The 23,974-nt window shown below is 39.6% G+C and overlaps 1 protein-coding gene across 12 annotated transcripts in view; it reads left to right on the forward strand.

Annotated features, from left to right (window-relative positions):
- The window catches only part of CFLAR (CASP8 and FADD like apoptosis regulator), a 79,440-nt gene that overhangs the window by 31,115 nt on the left and 24,351 nt on the right, over positions 1 to 23,974 (forward strand). For 4 of the 12 annotated variants that reach the window (XM_011285464.4, XM_019838454.3, XM_019838451.3 and 1 more), the window contains 5 exons: positions 12,343 to 12,756; positions 15,016 to 15,121; positions 16,788 to 16,923; positions 17,772 to 17,857; positions 22,590 to 22,647. In XM_011285464.4, coding sequence (XP_011283766.2) covers positions 12,395 to 12,756; positions 15,016 to 15,121; positions 16,788 to 16,923; positions 17,772 to 17,857; positions 22,590 to 22,647 — 748 coding nt within the window. In that variant the 5' untranslated portion in view covers positions 12,343 to 12,394. Of the gene's footprint in view, positions 1 to 4,504; positions 6,548 to 6,611; positions 6,824 to 8,266; positions 8,575 to 12,342; positions 12,757 to 15,015; positions 15,122 to 16,787; positions 16,924 to 17,771; positions 18,100 to 20,311; positions 20,352 to 22,589; positions 22,648 to 23,974 lie in introns of those variants that run through there. The other 8 variants (XM_019838452.3, XM_045034264.1, XM_019838453.3 and 5 more) reach the window with 8 other exon arrangements.

The raw sequence follows: 23,974 nt of genomic DNA on the forward strand, positions 1-23,974 counted from the left end.
GAGAATATTTGCTAAATATTTTATTTTACTGTAGCATAACTGATACCTTGGTTGTTTCTTGACCCCCTTTTGAGTCCTTTGATGAAAACCTTGAGAAGAGGGAATGTGTATCTTCCTGATAGCAGTTGTATGGTGATAAAGAAGACACCAAACAGCCATATGATAGTGTGAGGCATTTACTACATTCATCAATTTACTCTGAGGCTTCAATTTCCTCAACAACGGCAACAGCAACAAAAACCAACAGACAAAACTGAGTTTAAGCAGGATTCCAAATTTTAATGCTTCAGCAAAGTCTGAGTTCAGAGACCAGATCTTAGTTCCAAGTAGTGCAAAGAAGGGCTGTGACCTAGCCTTAATTCTTTGTATGTATCTGAGCCATACAAGGTATTAGTAATTTTTTAAAAAGTTTATTTATTTTGAGAGAGACAGAGACAGTGTAAGTGGGGTAGGGGCAGAGAGAGAGAGGAGAGAGAGAGAATCCCAAGCAGGCTCCGTGCTGTCAGTGCAGAGCCCGACGTGGGGCTCCAACCCATGAAGCCATGAGACCAAGAGTTGGACACTTAGCTGACTGAGGCACCCAGGTGCCCCAAAGTATTAGTAATTTTGTTGATGTCCTATTTGAGAAAAGAATTCTTTAAATTTAGGCATCTTTGAGTCCATCCTTTGAGGATTATACCACACACAGAGGACCTGCCTAGAGACTTGGCAAAAATGAAAATCCTGACACATAAATCTTAGGGTTTTAGAAATTGTGATAAATGCAAAAGGTAAAGTTTTAGCTAAAGGTACAGGGAGATGTACCTTTTGTTAACGCATCTTGGCTAGAGATGTATTCTGCCTGTTCAAGGTGAGGTCCTGCCAGGTCCTAGGAAGCCCTGCATAGGGGCTCACCCAGCCTTTTACAAATCACATTTAAGCCACTGTTACTTAACCAATAGCATTGTTACCCCTTATATTTGCAAAAGCTACCTTTCACAATCTGTTTCCTGGATCTAACAGTCAGGTTCCAAGTATGATATCTGCTCCCATCTTGCTTCACTGTACATTGTGAAAGGATGAGTAAGCATTACACATGTTCAGGCCTGCTGGAGCTGTGTAATGATGATCAGTCTGTTTTTGGCAGGCCTGGCCAGGGCTCACCACAGCCTAATGAAGGTGAATGAGAACCTACCAATCCTCAAGGACCTCACCACATATGACAGGTGCCCAACTAGAATAAGATAAATGCCAGACGAAAGTAAAAACAGTGCTATGATGGGGCGCCTGGGTGGCTCAGTCGGTTAAGCGCCTGACTTCGGTTCAGGTCATGATCTCACAGTTAGTGAGTTCTGGCCCTGCGTCAGGCTCTGTGCTGACCGCTCAGAGCCTGGAGCCTGCTTTGGATTCTGTGTCTCCTTTCCTCCCTGTTCCTCTCCTGCTTGTGCTCTCTCTCTCAAAAATAAATAAATAAAGACTATAAATAAATAAATAAATAAATAAATAAATAAATAAATAAATAAATAAAACAGTGCTACTAAGCAGCAGGAGATGACTTGATTTGGGGATCAAGATAAGCTTATGGAAGTGAAGTCTTGAAAGGTGGGGTAGAATTTCAATAGGTAGAGACTGGGAAGAGGGGAGGAGCTTTCCAAATGGAGGCAAATGCTTGAGCAAAGAGGTTGGGACAGAAAAGCACTGGCCAGAGAACATGGAGATATCTATTTGCCCTGAGTTTAATTACAGGTTGGGCAGAACTCTTAGGTATTCTTGGGGAGATACTCTTAGGTGCTTGGGCTATGTAGGAGAAGTTTGCCCTTGTGGAAATTTAACTTTGGTTAAGATGGAGTGGGCCATTGCATTAAAAGGATTTACTTATATTGCCCCTGGTGATTCTGTTTATGTTTTTGTATCTGATTAGATGATTTATAATCTCCTTCTATCTAGATCCTTTCTTGTTCTGTGGTTCTTTCATTCCCTCATTTTCTGCAGCTTCTATGCAACTGTTATAAAACAGGGAGGTGATTGGTGGTAATGTTATGTTGGCGTTTGTGGGAGCTTCCCTGAGAGTCATGGGCCTGAACTTCATTAAAGAACTTCATAAAAATATCTTCTAGGGGAGCACCTGGCTGGCTCAGTCTGTCGAATATGCAACTTTTGATCTTAGGATTGTGGGTTCAAGCCCCATGTTGGGCGTGGAGCCTACTTAAAAAAAGAAAACAAAATTTTTTAACATGAAATTTATTGTCAGATTGGTTTCCATACAACACCCAGTGCTCACACCAATAGGTGCCCTCCTCAATGCCCATGACCCACCCTCCCCTCCCTCCCACCCCCCATCAACCCTCAGTTTATTCTCAGTTTTTAAGAGTCTCTTATGGTTTGGCTCTCTCCCTTTCTAACTAAGAAAAAATGTTTTAAAAAAATCTTCTAATTTTATGTCTTTTTATAATTGAGATTATCTATTGTTTGTGGGAAATTTGCTATAATTGAAGCGCATGGCTTGTGAAGCCAAATCATGTTTTAATATATAATTTTAGCTACTGATGCAAAATAGTGATCAGTAACATCTCAACTTGGAGTGTTTATGGCTCAGCTTCAGTATATGGTCATCTAGACTATGTTTGAGTATGTATCTGTAGCATTCCAGAAATCAGGAACCACATAATGATCTGTTATTTATAGACCTCATTTTAAATATCTGTGTGTGTGTGGGGGGGGGGGAGGTTGTGCAAAATGGCATTTCATGTGCTCTCTGAGGTTTAAAATGACTCAGGTGGAGGAGGAAAGAGGGTTCATTATATTAGCTGCTTGAATTGTTACACAAACTTCCCATCTCTACAGATTCTGTACACAAACGGGAGGAAGGTGGGTTCTGTTAGGTTCTAGAACTCCCATGAGATGGCTACTTCTCTTTTGCCCAGGATCATGTAACCCCTTCTCCTTGATCCTTTCAGAATCTTCTGGGTGACTCTCTCGGGGACTTTATGTTCATATCTCAGTGGGGATTTCCAGACACATGAAAGTTCCAGCTTTGCATGCTGCTTTCTGCAGCTGGCAAAGCTGGCTTTTCTCCATCACTGTTCAGTTTTGTGGTGTTTCAGGGAAATTACATTTGCTTTCATACTGTGACCATGTTTGTTTGTTTGTTTTCATGCCATGCTATGACCTTGCTTCAGATACAGAAGCACTACAAAGAATGGAATATTCAGTATGTCTTTGGACAGGTCGAGGTATAATGGGAACCAGTTATGCTGGTGGCTGTGCTGCTGATTACAGAGAATGTTATGTGCTTTAGATACCAGATAGGTTGGAGGCAAAACTGACATCCTGTGAGAAAGATTGAGAAGCCTGACTTAAGTTAACCACACTTTACTCTCGCCTATTGGGACTAATGCTGGATACCAAGGAAGTATGTTCATAGTACTATGATAATACAAAAAAGTTACTGGCTAAGCCTGTGTGTGCTTTTCCCAGGAAAGCTTTACACAGTAGGAGATGCTTCAGCTGGCCCTGAAAACTGAGAAGGGTTTTGTTTTGTTTTGTTTTTGCTAGACATGTAAGTAGAAGAGGGTAGTCCAAGCAAAGGCATAGAGGCATGGGAAAGAACTCTGTGTTGAAGTTAGGTTGAAGCCAAATGTGCAAAGTCTGTGTTAATAAGAGATGAAGGCAGATGCTGGACTACAAGGAGCCTTGAATGCAAAGAAAATTGGAACCTGCAATGGGAGATGAGGAATCATTGGAAGGTTTAAAACAGGAAAATGACTTAGTTCAAGCACGAATGTTATAAAGTTCATTCTGAAAGGAGATCAGTTTGGAGGGGTTGAGACCATAGGCAGGGAGAACAGAAAGACCAGGGAAAAAGTCTGGGTGAGAGATAGTTGCTAGAAGATAGTTGCTAGGAGAAGTTGCTGAAAGAGGGTACTGAGGAGTCAGAGAAGGTTAGGGAGGTATTGCATAAGCTATAGTGGTCTGAGGTGAGCCAAAGAAGACTTTCCAGGAGGGATTAATCGGCAGCATCAGACGGAGTAGTGTGCCCAGGTAAAAGAGGGCTTCCAAGTGACTTTGGATGTAGCTACTAGGACGTCACCAAGTTCCCTACTTAATGGGAAGTAGACCACTGTCAGCAGGACTGGAATACTAGGGTGAGCCAAGTAAGACACTTACTTCAGGCACAACGTTTAAGAGGGTGCTCACAAACTCAGCAATCAAGATAAATAATCTTGAGGCGCCTGGGTGGCTCAGTCGGTTAAGCGTCCGACTTCAGCTCAGGTCATGATCTCACGGTCCATGAGTTCAAGCCCCGCACCAGGTTCTGTGCTGACAGCTCAGAGCCTGGAGCCTCTTTCAGATTCTGTGTCTTCCTCTCTCTCTGACCCTCCCCCGTTCATGCTTTGTCTCTCTCTGTCTCAAAAATAAATAAATGTTAAAAAAATTTAAAAAAAAAGATAAATAATCTTTAAGTGTAATATTTTGAAAAAAATTGACATTAATGCAAAAAAGTCACAATGAACAAAATATCAGAATTTAAAATAGAGACAGCGTCAGTATTACTGATTTTTCTTTTGCCTCAGGTTCCAGTATGGCTTGGCACAGAGTGTCATTATGTAAGGGATATGGTGGGAGGGAGGATGCAGATAAGGGGCATACTAAGGAGTGAATTGAAGTTGTGGGAGTTGAAGCACTGAGTGCAGACTCTTCCTTCATAAGGTTCCATTTATGTGAAGGGAAATAAAGTGAAAGGGTGGTTGGCCTTGGGATCTCAGGCTTAAGGTCTTTTTTGTTTTATTTCTTTTTTTAATATTGGAGAGACTTGAACATGTTTATAAGCTGGAGGTAGAGAGAGGTTGATGAAAGAGTGTTTGTAGGGGCTCACAGAGACAGAGGGCATGGGGGGTATGGGGTGGATGGCCCTGGAAAGGTGAAGGGCAGCAGGTGATGGCCCCACAATGGGAAGGTGGAAGGTTGTGGAAACTTATGCCTGATAAATGGCAAGGTCAACTGATGAGGGATGGCACTAGTAGGTGGTGAAAGTTAGAGCTGTTAGGCAGCTGTGGAGATGGAGCTGACCAAGGTCCTGTAAAAGTAGTTGCTGAGTGACAGTAAGGACCAGGTCAGGTTGAAAGCCACAGGGGTTTGGTGTGATCTTTCCCTCTCTCCTTGGCATGACTTGCTACTCTAAATGTATGAGTGGAGGAGGCTTACCATCCAAAGATGGGATGCTGGGGTGGCCAACTATCCTGGTTTTCCCAGGACTGAGGAGTTTCCTGATGATACAGACAGGACTTTTAGTGCTAAAACTGGAAAGTTCTGGCAAATCAGGACGAGTCATATACCGAAGAGCTGGTGGTCAGGAGGCAAAAGGGCAAGATAATTGCAGGTGTTGGTCAGAGAGAGTTAGCATGTGCTCTAGGATCAGTCCAGGGAGAAAAGGAAGTGAGGCCATTACCTGGTAGCAACTTGTGAAGACTCCAGTTATTCACTGATTCTTTCAGCAAATACTAATTGAGTGCCTACTATGAGTCAGGCACTGGGGTCCTTGCCCAGGATTTAACCACAAAGAAGATAAAAATGTCCTCATAGATTATCCTTCTGTGGTGGCTAAGGTCAGTTGGTGCTCAGGACCCATTCCCATCTCTGCCTAGAGGATGGAACATTACAAACTGCATTTCCTAGACTCCTTTACAACTGGGATGTAAACTAAGTTCTGCCAACTAGGTGCAGTCAGGCAAGATTTGTAAACAGAATCAAGGTAAAGCCTAACAGCTGGCTGCTCTTGTTAGTTTCTCTGTTGGCAAGCATGGTGGTGGTGAGGTAGGGATTTGGGCAGTAGCAGTTACCATGTCCACTCACCAGATTTAGAGGTGTTGGAAGCAGGTGGTGTGGTCGGATGCTTTCTGATTTCTGGGTCACTCCAATGCAGGTGAGCCCAGCACTCCCAGTGACAGCCTCCTGACTCCCCACTGCCCTGGCTGAACCAAGATCTTTCTGGGTATAGAGGAGGTTTTTTCAGAAGCCCAGGCGAGAGCCATTTCCTCCAGCCCTTACAACAGTTTTGGAAGCACCTGTATTACATGTATTTCTACTGAAAATACCTGGAGTGTTTTTTGTTTCTAGAACCTGATACCACCCCTGCTATTAGTCAGGGTTGTGGATTTTAACTCTGGTGACATCAGTTTTGTTTAGTTTTTTTAAATGGCAACGGTCCCATGACCTCCATGTGAGAAATGAAACTGGAACCGGTCTTAGTTGCTTTGGTTGTGAAGATTGGGGACAGTTTGAAGCACTGTGGAGATTTTGTGTAGGTGTGGAAAAGAAGAATTAAACTAGAATTTGCCAGTAAGGGGAGAAAAAGAAAAGGGGGATTTCTTACAAATTTTAGAAAACATACCCAGATGCCAGTTTTGTCTGGCTAGAGAAGGTGAACTGCTTAAAACAGTAGCGTGAAACCAAACTGACAGAATATTAACCGATCAGGAGGACTGGGTATTTGAAAACAAGAAAGAAAAAGAGTTGGATTTGGATCCCCACTTTGTCTCTCAGCAGCTGCAAGTGAACTTCTAAGGAGGTGAGTGGAGTGCTGAGCTAGGCAGCTCAGGCAGTGGTAGTTGCGGTGGGGGGGAGGGGGGTGCTGGCGAGTGGTGAGCACTGTCCTTTCATGGAACTTTAAAGAACTCATTCAAACTGCCACCCACTCCCAACCCCCTCTTCTCCATCTTTGAACCATGCTAAATAAAATCTGACCTGTTCTTTTGGAGGATAACTTTGGGATGCCTCCAGGCTTTCTTGTTCTAATATTTATCTATATATACACCACGGAAGCTCTAAAAGCATTTTGAATGCTGTGAGTTGGTTTCTATACAGCATGCTTTGCTTCTCCCTTTCCTCCTCCCCTACACCTGTATTTTCTTTATACAGTGCTTGTGAACTGGTAAAGGCTGGGTGTGGAAGAGAAAAAACTAATTTTTTACTTTGAAAATGTGTAGGGTTTCCCTTTGGCTTATTATAGTTTTCTAATTTTGTTGTACTGTGGTCAGAGAATGTGGTTTGAGGCACATTTATTTTGATATCTGTATACCTATTTCTCTGCTTATAAAGTAAAACGTTACAAATTCAGTCATTTCCCCTGTACATTTTTAGCTAGTCACATTCTGTTCATCCTGTAATGGAAACTACTTTTCTGAATTCAGTATTTATTATTACTATGTATGTTTTAATATTTTCACTACACACACACACACACACACATACACACATTGCTAAACAATATATGGTATTATTTTTAACAGTTAGGATCTTAATGTGAATTAATCATATGGTATGTATGCTTTAGCAACTTGCTTTTTGCTTCAGCAAAAATATTTGTTGTGTTGTTTTGTGTTTTGTTTGTGAGATTCATGTAGTTCTGGTTCATTCCTTTTCCAGGCTGTATAGTTTGTATACCTGTCTGAGAGTTTTTAAAGGATATTTACTTAGAAATGAAATTTTCATGTCATAGAGTAATGTATATTTTTTATCTTTACCAAATATTGTCAAATTGTTCTTCAAAGTGGCTGTACTAATTTATGATTCTTCTAGTAATGTTGGTGATTTTATATTTCTGTGACAATTGGTAACAGATACTAGCATTTAGCTGATGGGAAGTAATATCTCATTGTAGCTTAAATTTGCATTTTGCTGACCACTATTATGGCTCAAGCATCTTCTCTTATGGTTAGTGGCTATTTGGTTTTTTTCTTCTGGGAAGTGCCTATTGCCCATTTTCCCTTTGGGTTGCTTGTCTTATACTTATTGATTTGCAGGATTTCTTTCTTTCTTTCTTTCTTTCTTTCTTTCTTTCTTTCTTTCTTTCTTTCTTTTTAATTTTTTTTTCTTTTTTAAAATTTACATCCAAATTAGTTAACGTATAGTGAAACAATGATTTCAGGAGTAGATTCCTTAATGCCCCTTACCCATTTAGCCCATCCTCCCTCCCTCCTTTCTTTCTTTCTTTCTTTCTTTCTTTCTTTCTTTCTTTCTTTCTTTCTTTCTTTCTTTCTTTCTTTCTTTCTTTCTCAAAGATTTTAATTTTAAGAAATCTCTATACCCATTGTGGGGCTTGAACCAACAACCCCAAGATCAAGAGCCACATGCTCTACTGACTGAGGCAGCTAGGTGCCCCTGTGGAAATGCTTTCTATATTCTGGATACTAATTCTTTGTTAATTAAATATGATGCATTTGCCTTCTCTGTCTGTGCTTTATCATTTTTTAATCTTTTTCATTTTTAAAAGGATGTGTATTTTTTATGTCTTATAAAATCCTTTTGTAATCAGAGGTTATAGATTTTCATTTAGAATTTTATATCCAGGACTTGAGTACATGTGGAATTGACTTGTAAGTGATATGAGGAGAGGATCTCAACTTCCCCCTATATGTATTGAATAACCAGTTATCCCAGCCCCATTTCTGGATATGAATGTCCTTTCTCTATTGATTTTCAGGACCACCTCAGTCATCTGTGTATGGATTGATTTCTGAGTCCTCACCTGTGTAATGGTTGCTTTATTATATATCTCCTGTGCCATATTACATTTGTATAAAACCTTGATATCTGGTAAGGCAACTTCTAACTGGTTGTTCTTAAAACTTATATTGGCTATTTTTAGACTTTCTCCTCCTTAACATACGTTTAAAATCAGCTTGCCACAGTCCATGGAAATTTTTTTAAAAATTTTATTGGACTTATATTGTATTTATAAATTCATTTGAGTGTCTATGATAGCCAGTTTTTTTTCAATTATCTAATGTAGAGTTTCTCAATCTTAGCACTATTGGTATTTGCGGTTGGATAATTCCTTTTTGTGGGGAATGTACATCCGGGGACGTTTAGCAGCATCCCTGGCCTCTGTTTTCTACAGCCAGTAGCACCACCTGGTAATGAAGACGAAAATGTCTCAAGACATTGTCAAATGTCCCCCGAGGGACAAAATTGCCACTGATTCAGAACCATTCATTTGGCCTATTATACTGCAGAAATTTTCCTCATTTTTTGGAATTATTTTCATACTTATTTAAATTCTTTCAGATGTAGGTTCTTCAGATGTGAATTTTATTTGTGTTGTCTACTGTCATGGTGATTTTTATTTTTGTACATGGTAATTTTTAAGCATGAACTTGCCTCTAGCATAATGGATGTCTCATATGCCCTGGGTTGTGAAGGTAGCTTTATGGGGTGGTTTTGAGTTTGCCTCTGAAGATCTTATAGGCTTCCTTAGTCTGAGAGTACTTTTTATGTTAATTTCTTGGTTTGGGCTTAAAAGAAACCCCAACAAAGTAGTGATTATCTGGACCCTAGCCCTAGGTCTCCCTTCCATGCTCCTCTTTCTCAAGTGCCTGTCACCTTTAGCTACACTTAACTGCCTCAACACCACCCAAACATATACACACTGGCATTTTGCTGCGTGTTGGCTTGACTCAGCGTGAGATCTGTAGTTTTCCTTTTGATATTTTTTCTGAATATGCCAGATGCTTCCACTGAGTAATTTGGATTTTGCTGCCAAACTATACCTCCATTAGTACAGAGGGAAGACAGCATGCCAGTTTGCTTGCTGGGTGTGCGTGACTGGCAGAAAACAGTCCTGGTATAATGGTTGGAGGGAACAAACTGAGCAGATAATATTTTTAAAAGCGATTATCTAATTTTGTGAACAATTTACAAAATCATTACATCATTGATAACTATGAACTCCAAAAGTTGGCTACTGTTTTTAAAAACGGGGAATTGTACATTTGATTTCTAGAGTTCTCTTTGGCTTTTTTTTCTTCCAGATATGTCTTGTGAATTTGGATAACATCTCATTTATTCCTCTTGTGTTTAATGACCTCATCCTTATTTTATACTTTCTAGTGTGTATGAATATTTTATAGGTTAATTTATAACAACTACTAACAAAATTGTGACTTTTAGTCAATAGAAAAAGAAGTACTTGACTACCTTTCATGGAAACTAGAAGTTATGTTAAAGTATTGTTAGCCCCTGAATAAAGTATAGATTTAGGGTCTCTGGAACACGTAAAATTGTTATTAAGCTTTCAGATTTAAAAAAGTAAAGTAGGGGTGACTGGATAGCTCAGTTGGTTAAGCATCTGACTCTTGATTTTGGCTCAGGTCATGATTCCGTGGTTGTGCAATCTAGCCTTGTGTTGGGCTCTGCATTGAGCATGGAGCCTGCTTTGGATTCTCTCTCTTTCCCTCCTTCTGTACCTCTCCCCAACTCTCTCTCTCTCTAAAAAAAATTTAAAAAAAAGTCTGAGTGCCAGTTTTTCTACTTTCATTGAGCAATCGTTTAGTAAATTCTATTTCCTCAGTCATTCACAATGGCTAGATTTAAGTGAAGTTTGGATGAATGAGTATGAGACTGGCATAGACATAAGAATACCTATTAGCATGTATGCATTAAGTAAAATGTCTATTTTTATTAAGAGTCACCTGTTTAGCCTGGTTGTGGGAAGCCCAGTGTGAAAGATATAAGTGATCTACTTTAAAACAAAATATTTTAGATTTTTGAAAAATAAAATGAAAATTAAAGTAAATTTGATTTTGTTACTTTCAGACACTAAAGAACTTATCAATATTTTCATCTATGGGGGACTCTGGATCTCTAGGGAAGTTATGCTTACTCTAAGAAGGTATTTTGTCTTTGACAGCAAGAACAAAAAAATGTCCCATATACCGTTTTTTGCTTTGACTGCCAGGAAACTCAGGGACAAATTCACAGTCTACTAAAAACTGTTTAGGCCTTTCTGGTCTGCATATTTGCTTTGTATTCTCTATCCTTCCACCCCAACTCAACTTTCTAAACTAATATTTTTTAACCTAATTCCCCCTGCCTTGTTCTCATATAAAATATTTCTTGTACTTAGTGTTGTTATTATAAGATGCCTTAAATCTATTATGGACTGAAATTGTACATAAATAAATAAAATACCTTCAGTGTTATTTTCACTAAATACAGCTCGATAAATAATATAAAAATGCAAGTGGGGCACCTGGGTGGCTCACTCAGTTGAGCATCCTACTCTTGATTTCAGCTCAGGTCATGATCCCAGGGTCCTGGGTTTAAGCCTCATGTGGGGCTGTGTGCTGAACATGGAGCCTGCTTAAGATTCTCTCTCTCTCTCTCTTTCTCTCTCTCTCTCTCTCTCTTTCTCTCTCCCCCCCACTCTCCCCTTCTCCCCCTCCCTCTCCTTCTGCCACTCTCTCCCACTTGCACTATCTGTCTCTCTCCTAAAGAAAAAAGAAAAAGAAAAAAATATAAATATACTTGTACACAAATACATAGTAATAGTTAGCAACTTATAGTTGGGTTGTATTTCCAATTATTTTTTTTTAGTGTTCTCTGATAGAAATAGACAAGATACTCTTTCAGAACACAAGAGTTTATTTAACATAAAATATAGCTGTGAAACTTTAGAATAGAATAGACAGTGACTGCCATTTGCACCTTAGACTTTGAAAGAGAATAGGTTGAGTTTCAATGGAAAAAAATTAAGAAGTCATCCATGGCATGACCTCCCATTGCTCCCACCCAAGTCCAGCCCTGGGACCAAGATTTTTCTCCAGATTTTCTGTTCTACTTCCTTCCTTCCACTGATACTGTCAGGAACTGACCTGAGTAATGTGTTGAGAGTAAGGGGCCTCTGGCACTTCCATGGGCTCAGGGTCTGAAGCAGTGATCAAAGCTTGACAAGGCCTTTGTTCAGATAAAGTGGGAGGTCCTATGAGCATTCATGATGAAGTTGTGAAAATGACCTGAGACTTTGGGAGGATGCCAGGGAGGGTTTCTACTTATAGGTGTAAATGAAGAATTTTATAGTAGGAGACAACTGGGAAAAATGGGTGGAGTAGTTCTGACACCCTGCCAAAGGTCTCTTGTCAAGACCCGTGTTTGTTTAAACTTACCTGGTTGGGGTCACTGAAAGTGGGAGTTAACCCTGTGACACCAGTTTTTCTGGTCCAGTTAGCTTCTTCATCATTGGGCTTTTTCTTCTTCCTCCCACCAAGGTTATTCATATGCCATTTCGTCATTTATGATTTTCTTCTTACTGTATTTTACATTCTTACAAATTCTGATAAGACCTGTGGGATTTTTGGGAGATAATTTGTTTCTGGTTTCATTTCCTTTAAAATGTAGGTTACCTTCTTTGTGTGTCTTGATTTTTCAATCAGTTGCTTTGTCTGCTGAAGATCACTTTCTATAGGGTTAACAATACAAGTTTAATCTTCTAAGTTAGAGAGACCAAGAAAGGAAGAATGTATACTATGAATGTTAGGCATAAGTTATTTTGATAAGAGGATTTAAAAGATTCCCTTTTAATCACAGAACTCCTCCATTGGAAAGGGGATTTTGAAAGAAATGAAGAAAACCATCAGAAATGATGTCAGCAGCCTCATGGCCTTTTGTTGACTGGAGTGGAGTTTTATTATTGCATTTCCTTGGAATGACACTGCGCAGGATGTCTGCTGAAGTCATCTATCAGGTTGAAGAGGCACTTGATGAAGACGAGAAGGAAACGATTCTTTTTTTGTGCCGGGACATTGCTGCAGATGTTGTTCCCCTTAATGTCAGGGACCTTCTGGATATTTTAAGTGAGAGAGGAAAGCTGTCTGCCATGGGCTTGGCTGAGCTACTGTACAGAGTGAGGCGGTTTGACTTGCTCAAGCGGATTTTGAAGATGGACAAAAGGGCGGTGGAGACGCACCTGCTCAGGCACCCTCAGCTTGTTTCAGACTATAGGTAATTCATTATCTATTCCCAAGGCTGGACCTGGTGGGAGGGAGTGAGGTGGTCTGGACTTATGAACAATAGACATGAAGACAGTAAAAAAAAGCAAACACATTACTTTCTGTGCCCACAGATTCGATTGCCTTATGATGTTACTTCATTCCTTTGAAGTCTTTGAATTCTTAGAACATGTTCACTTAAAGTAACTGGGTAGAAGATCATAAAGAAAGTGGAAGGGCTGGGTAGTATGTGTTTGCCGAGTGGATAGAATGAGAGAGATAAGAACAACTAAGAACTAGTAATTCTTGCCATCCTCTGTCTGTGGGATCTGTTGTGGTCTGTGATGTCAGACTGGCAAATTCCGGTACTGAGAAAGGAAATAACAAGTCTGACAGTGATTTTCCTGACCTTTGTAGAGCTCTGTGTTCCCTCCTGAGTCCCCATTGGTCTTTCCCCTGCTAAGGAGCTTATGAAGTGGACTCCCTTTCTGTGAGTTTCTTTGGGGTCCTTGCCCCTAGAGGCTTGGTAGGACAGGGGTGCTGAATGAACATTTCATCAATTAAACAGCCATAGGCCCCCTCTAGTTCAGAGAGGGATGGTCACTGGAGTCCCCTTTAGTTGAGACCATCTGAGTTTTTCCTTCCTCCTGTTTACAAACTACTCTCTTGGAGACTGAGAGGAGCACACAAACCATAAGAAAGGCTGCATTTCTGGAGAAAGGAAGATAACTTGTGACCTTAAATTAATGGTTTCTTTTTCTTCAGACCACCAGCCTTTAAGTTATATCAATGGTGTGTATTTGGAGAAGATGTGTATTATTGAGAACTGTATTAAAGAGAGTTGAAAGCAGCTCTGCCCTTGAAAAGTGTCAGAGACCTGAGGTCTGGAGGCCTGTTTCAAGTCCCAGAAATACCAGTTATAGGCCACCTAGGCTGAGCCAGCCACTAACACCAGTTGGGACTTTGTTTTCCTACTTATAAAGCTAAAAATAATAATACCTGATTTCTCAAATTTGTTGGTGAAGATCAATTATGATAATTTAGTATGTGAAGTACTTTTAAAACTGTGAATCCCTCTACAATCGCAAGAGTTTATTATTGGGGTGCCTGAGTGGCTCAGTTGGTTAAGCATCCAACTCTTAGTCTTAGCTCAGGTCTTGATCTCAGGGTCATAAATTCAAGCCCCATGATGGCTTCCATGCTGGGCACGGAGCCTACTTAAAAACAAACACACAAACAAGTGAGAGTTTATTTTTATTGTTGTCGTTGTTCTTGATAATCTTCTACCTCTTCAACCATCATAAAATGTCAGTATGTTCTTAAAACTTTTTCAGAGGTGCTGGGTTTAGTGAATAAGTTGGGGCACTCTCTATTTCCTGTCTCCTTGCTAATGTGAATGTAGGCAGTTCCTTAGGGCCTCTGGGTGGAAAGGGTAGGTAGAGGGAGGGGATGCTAGATTCATTGATTCATCTGTTCAGTGGGCTTTTTTTGGGGGGGGGGCGGTCGATATATGCCAGGTGTATAGTAAGCATTAGAACAAAATGAAAGAAGCATCTTCTGTCCTCAAGAATTTGAGAGCCTAATTGGGAAAACGGCCCTCTAAAGCAGAGATGACAATGTCAAGGCAATAATGCCAACCACAGGGTGTCCTGAGAGCCCAGGTAAACTGTGATGGTGGCTCCAACTGGAGCAGAGGTGACTGAGTCAGGTGAGGCTTTGTAGACAAAAATATCTATGGTCATAATCCCCAGGATCTAGATGCCTTTTACCCTTTGAGTTTAGGAGTGGGCCAGGATATCCCAGGTATAAGCTTGCTTTAGAAGCTTGTGACTCAAAGTGTAGGCCCTGGATCTGCAGCATCCTCATCACCTGGAGGCTTGTAAGATGGGGAAGACAGGACGACTTCAAATTCTATTTCTATCTTTCATCTTAGTCATATATGTTCTTCGCTTATTTCATCATAACATCTTGGGGAACTAGGGGATTCTTTAGGGAAGTTTTTATTCTCTGAGTTGTTTGTAGATCAGTTAGTTGGAAAGAGAGGTACTATCTCTTATTGAAAGTAGGAGAAAGGATGAATTTCCTTTTTGAATTCCCTTAAGATCTCTTCCTAGGATGGTCTAGGCTTTCTGTTTTATGGGGGTGCATATTCAAATGGGGGCCTGAATTAGTCTTTTAAGCAATTATTGGCATAGCAGAAGCATAGGCTTTTGGTGTTTTCATTAGGATTAGTATCTGAATTTACTTAAAAAAAAATCTTGTCTGGTTGCAGGGTGTTGATGACAGAGATTGGTGAAGATTTGGACAAATCTGATGTGTCCTCATTAATTTTCCTCATGAGGGATCATATGGGCCGAAGCAAGGTAGCCAAGGATAAGGTGAGTATTCTTTTTCTTGGTTCATGTTTCCAAGGGCATATCAGAAGGAGAGGTTTGCTCTGTAGTGTGTGGGAAGAGGGAAGTGGGCACTTGAATATGGAGACCCAAGCTGGGAGTGAAGGTAGGAAGTGAGAAAAGTAAGTCTTTTTACTTCAAATTCACTTTCATCTTGCTCTCCCATGGCCATCTATTTTCCCTCAACTAGCTTGAGATCAGTGTGGAGTCATTAGGCTGTATGTGGAGGTGGGGAGGGAGAAGGTACTTATGACTCGTGTATCCAGGGAATGGCAGAATTAGAGATTTGGGATTGGAAACTAGGTAGGAAACAAGATCTCAGGGATATTGCAATTGCTGGAAAGTATTTAAATTGTCTAACCTTATGTGGTACTGCTGGCCTAAGGACGGGCCAGGAAAAACTCCGGTCTCTAGAATATGAAAATATGTTCTTAAAGGACCTGCCTTTAAGGACTCTGGTAAATTGTTGCTTGAGAATTTTCTCATGTTCCATAATAATTGTAGTTTTGTTTCTGAAATCTATAAATATTGGGTGACTGTATGCCCCCACCATCAAATGCGTCAAATGGGAAGGAAAAGGAAAAAATAGAACTTCTTTTTGGTGTCCTCAAGTCAACTTATTGCCAATCACTTATATCAATTTCATGATGATTATTATTAAAAATAAATAAATATAGCGCCTCAGTAACTAAATGTTAGAGGAAATAAAACCCAAAGCAATGCCTATTTCTGAAATATAGTTCTTTCATAATCTATGTGGTCTAGGGCAAGTAAGTAGCAATATACCCTAACTTTTTAATTTTGCCTCATACTCCCAGAGTCAGAATGAGTTGGAATGTCCAGCAGTGATTAAGATATTTTAGAAATTTCTGGGGTGGCTCAGTCAGTAAAGCGTCCGACTTTGGCTCAGGTCATGATCTCATGCTTGTGGGATCTCACTGGGTTCTGTGCTGACAGCTCAGAGCCTGGAGCCTGCTTCAGATTCTGTGTCTCCCTTTCTCTCTGCTCCTCCCCCACTAGCTCTCAGTCTGTCTCTCTAAAAAATAAATAAACATTGAAAAAATTTTACATATTTTAGGAACTTGAAAACTGCATCATGGGGATTTTTCTTTCCCCCAGCTATCTTCTCTCTTCCCTTTTTAGGAAAGCCTTTAGAGTTTTTCAGTATAATACCAGAGTAACCTTTTGGAACAGAATGAACTCAGGCAGATTTTATTTTTAGGCCTGCTGTCTCACAGTACATTTTTGTTGTTGTTGTTTTTGTTAAGTAGGCTCCATGCCCAATGTGGAGCTTGATCTCATAACCCTGAGATCAAGAGTTGTGTGCTTTACTGACTGAGCCAGCCAGGTGCCCCATCTCACAGTACTTCTTGATGACATAAAATGACTCATGTGTCCCCAACCTAGGTACAGGTTGTCCGCCAAAAGACTTACCACCACCCCTTTCTCTGTAAAATCCAGGAGTGTAATTTGCTTCTGGCCCTGGAGGGACTATGAAACAGAGAGGTCTGGTTTAAGATCACTGCAGATCATGGAATGGGTTCTTCTTCTCACATTTGCTTGCTGTTACAAATCACACAGCTTGGAGTTTGCATTTAGGGCTTAACAGTCCACCTTACTGACATTTGTTTCTTCTTGGTGGCTCTCTTAGAGTTTCCTAGATCTTGTGATTGAATTGGAGAAGCTAAATCTGATTGCTCCAGATCGATTGGATTTATTAGAAAAATGCTTAAAGAACATCCACAGAATAGACCTGAAGACAAAAGTCCAGAAATACAAGCAGTCTGGTAAGTAGAATTTTGGCCTCTCAGTGGCCCAAGGAAAGTACCCTGGGCATACTAGGTTTGATTGGTAAAGATTCATTTGTTGGATGGGTGGAGGGAACAGAACCTGAGTGTCCACAGCCCCCACTAGCCTGTGGCTCGAGGTCACATCCCCTCTAACTTTCATATCTCAGATCTGCTGACTTTATCACCCACACCCATGATCACAGAGTCTCAGCTCTCTGCAAAATGCAGCTGAGAAGTTCCTAACATCCCGGCCTTCATGAAATAGTCTGCACCCCCATTTTCTGCATGGGTTGGCAGCGCAGTGGACACTCAGAGCTTTTGAGGATATGCCAGGCCCTGCTGCACTGCTCCAATGTTTGGCCTGACCACTATCCAATTCTGGGTCTCATCCTGTCACTGGGATCCCATAACTGCCCTGCATGTGTCCTGAGTTTCCAAAACCCCATGGAAAAGGGTGCATTTGCCCCCTTCTTAAAGGTGACCAGTCTCACATTGGCCTTCTTCCTCATGCCACCCTCCCCCATTGTCTTTTAGATTCAGGCTCAGCATGGACTCTGTTGCTCTGTTAGCAGTCCACTGCCACCATAGAGTTACAGCCTAATGGGGATAGCTGAGACCCAATGATCTACAGATACCCCCCACCCCATGACCAATAAAAAAATCAAGGATGGGTGTAGCATTTTTAGCACATTCTTAATGATAGTGGGAGATATTTTGACCTTAGTAGGGTGGTTAGAAAGTTTAGGATATTTTGAAAGATGATTGACCCTGAACTGAGCCATTGTTGAATATGCATTTGATAGTAACTTATAAATCTTAACTCCATACCTCTCTCCTGCTTATAGCTCAAGGAGGTGAAACAAGTTATATAAGTACACTCCAGGCATCTCTCCCAAATTTGAGTCTTAAGGATCCTTCATATAACTTAAGGGTGAGTCTGGAGCACATGTATGGAATTCCAGCATGAAACAGTTTCAGAACTTTGATAAAAATACAGACATTTGCACAGCATGGACTTTATTTAATATCTGAAAAAATGTGATAGTCATGTGCATTTGTTTTTGAAATATGTGTAACTTCTTATGGTCACAAAATTGGCATGTGTTCATTGAGATAATTTGGAAAATATAGAGAAATATAAAAGAAGAGCAATAAATCACTTCTATCCTACTATCTAAAGGTATGTTGGCAAATTTCCTTCTAGTCTTTTTTCTATGCATGTTTGTGTATCTACATATCCAATTGAACATTTTTTTTCATAGTTCGTTTGTTCTTTAGAAAATTTAGGTTGTTTTTTTTTTTTTTTTTGAGAGAAAGAGTGCACATACATGGGGTAGGGGCAGAGAGAGAGGGAGACAGAAAATCCCAAGCAGGCTCCTTGCTGTCACTGCAGAGCTGGATGCAGGACTTGATCTCACAAACTTGAGATCATGACCTGAGCCGAAATCAAGAATTGGACACTTCAGGCGTCCCTAGAAGATTTAGCTTTTTAAATATAAATAGATAGTGCATCCTCATGGACAAAAATTTCAAAGTATACTAAAAGAATTTTTTAAAGTATGTTTTCTCTTACTCCACTTCCTTTCCCCAGAGGCAGCTGTTGTTAACCATTTTCTTCTATACACATTCAGAGACAGTCTATACACATACCATATCTCATTTTTGGTTTTTCCTTTCTGTGCAAATGGTAGAACACTATGCCCATTGAGCTGAGAATTCTTGGAAATTGTTCCATATGAATCATATGTGACAACCTCTATTTTGTCATTGCTTTTAATGGGTGCATATGGTTCTACTTTCTGGAACTTTAATATCTGAAAAAATGTGATAGTCATGTGCATTTGTTTTTGAAATATGTGTAACTTCTTATGGTCACAAAATTGGCATGTGTTCATTGAGATAATTTGGAAAGTATAGAGAAATATAAAAGAAGAGCAATAAATCACTTCTATCCTACGATTAATTCTGGGTGTATTACAATGTGTATAGCCCTTTCTTGTGTGTATTTAGATTGTTTCCAGTCTTTTTTTTTAATACAGTGATTCAAAATAAATATACTTGTATTTACCTCTCTGTGCATTTGCTTGTTATTGGGCGCATTTAACGATTTCAACAAAAGTGTTTTTGTTAGTGAGTGATAATTGAGTAATTGAGTTGTGACCCTAAATATCACATAGTCACTTCTGGTTGTTGTTTTAGTAAATGGTGCAAGGTATTATCAGAATTCTTGTTGGTTAATTTTTTATCTTGAAGAGTTAATCCTAGTATATGTGGAATTTGTAGTCAGGCCTCAGGCCACAGTGCAATTTCTTGATTAAACTATAAACACTTTAAAAGCATCTGAAGAAAACATTAACTACCCTGTAATATAGTTTCATGAAAAATGTGAGATGTGAGGATATCTCTGAGCAATAGAATTTCAGAGCTAAAATGGGTATTAAGGATTATACTGTTCACCCCCCTCATTGAACAAATAAGGAAATTTAGGCCTAAAGTGCATTAAGTGATTGCCCACCTCTACCTATCACCAGAACTGGGCCCAGTCCATGTTCCTTCCTCTGTGACATGGCATATTTAATAAACTATATACCAGTCATGACATAGCTTAAATATATCTGTCACTTTTTTTCAAGAATAAAATATACTTTCTTTTGTCCTTCTGAATCTCTATGATACCAAATTATGAAACCAAATTGATTTAGGATTCACATCCAGATTTTCTGAGTATTCTCTGCTATTATATATCTAATATAAATTATACTGTCACTCTTAGTTAAAACCTTGCCATATTTTTACTATTGTCTTTCTATTTTGTTGATGAGAATAACTGTATTTACTGTATATGTAAATAGACATTTAATTTTCTGTCATTTAATTTTCTGTATTTCTGTGACCCTGATCATTCATTTAGTAAACAGACCCTGTGGCATATGGATTCAGCATATTTCTCATAAAATTAGGAGGTAAATACTTGGATGTTAACTCATACAAGAGTGTAAAGTGCTTTAAAAATCATAGTGACACTAAATGACACATGATACCAACATTTTATAGAATAAAAAAGTTGTGTCACTCTGCAGTATGATGCTTTTTAAATCCAGCTTTGTTTTGATGTTGTATCTCCTTAATAGCTATGTAAGTGTGAATGCACATCCATGTGGGGTTCCAAATTCTATGTAGTATTGTAGTATTATCAGCCTCTGGCTAAGTCTCTTATTATTAGTGATAAAAGCAACTTACATGTTTTTCTTTAATTTAGACACACAGACTTAGCTACAGACACAGCTTAATGAATAGTATACTTCTCTCTTTTGGCTAGGATAGCTTCAGAGGAGAACTGTCATTTGAAAGCTGAACCTATCAGATGGTTGGGAGTATGTGGTATATGTACCTTACAAAGGACCTGTCATCTGAGAAGAGAAAGGGTCGGTTCAATCTTTCATTCTCTGATTAATTTCATTCTAGCCCTCAGAATTGGTAGTTGATTTTTTTTTTTTTTTGGTAGCTGACTTTTAAGAACCAAGCCCACGTGTGACTTCTGTGTAACTAAGCATTATAGAAACACAGTAACTAGACATTTATTAAGCTCTTCCATAAGCTAGCACTGTGCTAAATGCTTGTGTACATTTAGTCTTCACAAAAATGTATAAGGTGGCTATTGCTATTATCCTCATTTGAAGATAAAGAAACAGACATAGAGGTAAAATAACTTGCTCAAGCTTACATAGCTAGTAAGTGACAGAATCAGGATTCATAGCCAGGTTTGTCTGGGCTAGAACTCCCACTATTTTTTTTTTTTTTTTTTTTTTTTGAGTATCGTTGCCACAAAATGTTACATTAGTTTCAGGTATACAGCATAGTGATTTGACAAGTTTATACATTATGTTATGTTGTTATGTTTACCACAAGTGTAGCTATCTTCTGTCACCATACAAGCTAATATCATTGATTATATTTCTTAGGCTGTGACTTATTCACTCCATAACTGGAAGCCGTCACCCATTTGGCCTATCCTCCCACCCCTCTCTCTTCTGGCAACCATCAGTTTGTCCTATTTATAGGTCTGATTCTGCTTTTTGTTTGTTTATTCATATTTTTAAAAATTTTTAATTTATTTTTATTTTAGAGAGAGAGTGTGAGCGGGGGAGAGGAGCAGAGGGAGAGAGAGAAAGAGACTCTTAAGCAGGCTCCACACTGAGTGCAGAGCCTGATGTGGGGCTTGATTCCATGATTCTGGGATCATGACCTGAGCTGAAATCAAGAGTCGGATGCTCAATTGACTGAGCCACCCAGGTGTCCCCATATATATTTTTTAAGATTCCACATATGAGTGGTATTTGTCTTTCTCAGTCTGACTTACTCCACTTAGCATGATACCTTCTACGTCAATCCATGTTGTTACAAATGGCACAATCTCATCCTTTTTTGTGCCTGTGTGATATTCCCTTTTATACATATACCATATCTTTTTTATCCATATCTATTCTTTATCAATACATACTTAGGTTGCTTCTATATCTTGGCTTTTTAAAATAATGCTGTAGTAAACATAGGGGTACATATATCTTTTTGAATTAATATTTTCGTATTCTTTGGGTAAATACCCAGTAGTGGAACTACCAGAATATGTAGTATTTCTATTTTTCATTTTTTGAGGAACCTCCTCCATACTGTTTTCCACAGTGGCTGAACAAATTTACATTCCCACCAACAGTGCATGAGGGTTCCTTTTTCTCCACATCCTCACCAGTACTTTAGAACTCTCATTCTTTCTTTCTTTCTTTCTTTTTTTTTTTTTTTTAAGTTTTTAAAATTTATTTTTGACAGAGAGAGTGAGGGTGAGCTGGGGAGGGGCAGAGAGAGAGGGATACAGAATCTGAAGCAGGCTCCAGGCTCCCAGCTGTCAGCACAGAGCCCGATGCGGGGCTTGAGCTCACAAACCGTGAGATTCATGACCTGGGCTGAAGTTGGACGCTTAACCGACTGAGCCCCCCAGGCACCCCTAGAACTCTCATCCTTAACCATACCGTACATTGCCTCTGTGTTAAAGGATCAGGTAGAATGTCGATCTGATGTTCCAACAGCTTGTTCTAACTTGGAGCTATTATAGCAACTCTACAATACTGTAACATCTGACTTCATTGAGCTGTTTTGGAATATTCTAATAAGCTAATTTAGCATATTTACATGTTCATTGTATTTTTACTTTTTATTTTTTTTTTAATTTTTTTTCCAACGTTTTTATTTATTTTTGGGACAGAGAGAGACAGAGCATGAACGGGGGAGGGGCAGAGAGAGAGGGAGACACAGAATCGGAAACAGGCTCCAGGCTCCAAGCCATCAGCCCAGAGCCTGATGCGGGGCTCGAACTCACGGACCGCGAGATCGTGACCTGGCTGAAGTCGGACGCTCAACCGACTGCGCCACCCAGGCGCCCCTATTTTTACTTTTTAAAAAGAAGAGTTGCCTTGTTCTTTGGCTATAGAAATGGGACTTACGGAGTTAACCGCTCTTGCTATTCTCCTTTAGATAATTTAACTGTGAATGTGATACTTTAATTTTTTTCCTGGGTAAGAATTCTATTGAGATATTTAAAGAGGTGTGATATAAAGTGCCTCTGAAAAAACTAACAGGGGGTATGACCTTATTCTTTATATTTGAAGCTCCAGAATGGGAGAAGTAATGAACAAAGACTCAATGTGGGACAACCTGATACTCAGAGTAAGGCCAATTTTTCTTTCTTTCTTTTTTTGTAATGTTTATTCACTTTTGAGAGAGAGGGAGAGTGGGTATGTGAGCAGGGGAGGGTGAGAGAGAGACACACACAGAATCCGAAGCAGGCTCCAGGCTCTGAGTTGTCAGCACAGAGCCTGATGCTGGGCTGAAACCCCCAAGCCGTGAGATCATGACCTGAGCTGAAGTCGGATGCTTAACTGACTGAGCCACCCAGGTGCCCCTACATTCATTCTTTATAAATGCTTGATAATTCAAGTACAAATCATTGCATTTTTGGAGTTTCCCATTTCCTTTATCTACCTATTCTGATTAAGTTCTCAAAATAAATAGCAGTTAAGTTCTTAAAATGTAGTCCTTGGCATTTCTAATTATGTAATGAATTAGCTTATTTGAACTTAAATACCTCTTACTCAGTTTCATCATCTTGGCGATGTTTTTAAGAAGTTTCAGGTTTTATACCTGAAATGGAACTATAATCAGGCTATGTGAAACATTAATCTAGCCATGATAATAAATTGAATTAAATTGAATATCTAGCAGCAGGAAGAAGAAAAGTTACTAGGATCTTGTTTTATAGCTTATTTAATACATCTAGATACTCTACAGATGACATCTCTGTACTCCTAAAAAGAAGGAAAAAATACAATAAAAAACTAGGCATTTCAACCCATACAATTTCTCTCTTCTCTCTTAAAACATCAGCACTTGATCCTATAACATCATTTAAAAAATGTATTTCTTTTGCTTGTCTTGAGTCCTCCTTCAAGTGAAGGCTGAGACTTGGTCTCACACTGCATTGTAGATGATTGTGTTTCAGAACTCAAGGAGGCAGGGGATTGATAGGCAGGTAAGGAGGGCTCAGTCTTCCCTGAGGGGCTTGGAGTTTGTCCTGGGTGCAGTGCTGAGAGCCGATGGAAGCCTTCTTTATGTGGCAGGCCCCTTGCCAAAATCTTATGACTCAGCCTACATGCTGTCTGCCTGCACCTGGAAACTGAGAAGGATTTCTCCCAGATTAGCCAGATGGCATAGCTCATGCCTGTCATTCCTCACCTAGTATTCTGCTCTCCAGCAAAAGCTATTGAGAAGTGAATTTATTCCTGAAGTGACAGCATGTTTCTCAAAACACTGACGAGGTGGTGAGAATTTGCATTTTGAAAGCTGTTTAAAAGGAAAATAGGAGAGCTGGCAGATTTGGATAGGAATGAAGAACAATCAGTGTTCTTTGCACAGCACACCCTGACGGCAGGTTTATCCTTCACTGTAATTATACAGGAGAGATAAGTGAGGCACCTAACACCTCTGGTGATTCTTA

This window comes from Felis catus, chromosome C1 (genome assembly GCF_018350175.1).
Source record: "Felis catus isolate Fca126 chromosome C1, F.catus_Fca126_mat1.0, whole genome shotgun sequence".
Lineage (NCBI taxonomy): Eukaryota > Metazoa > Chordata > Mammalia > Carnivora > Felidae > Felis > Felis catus.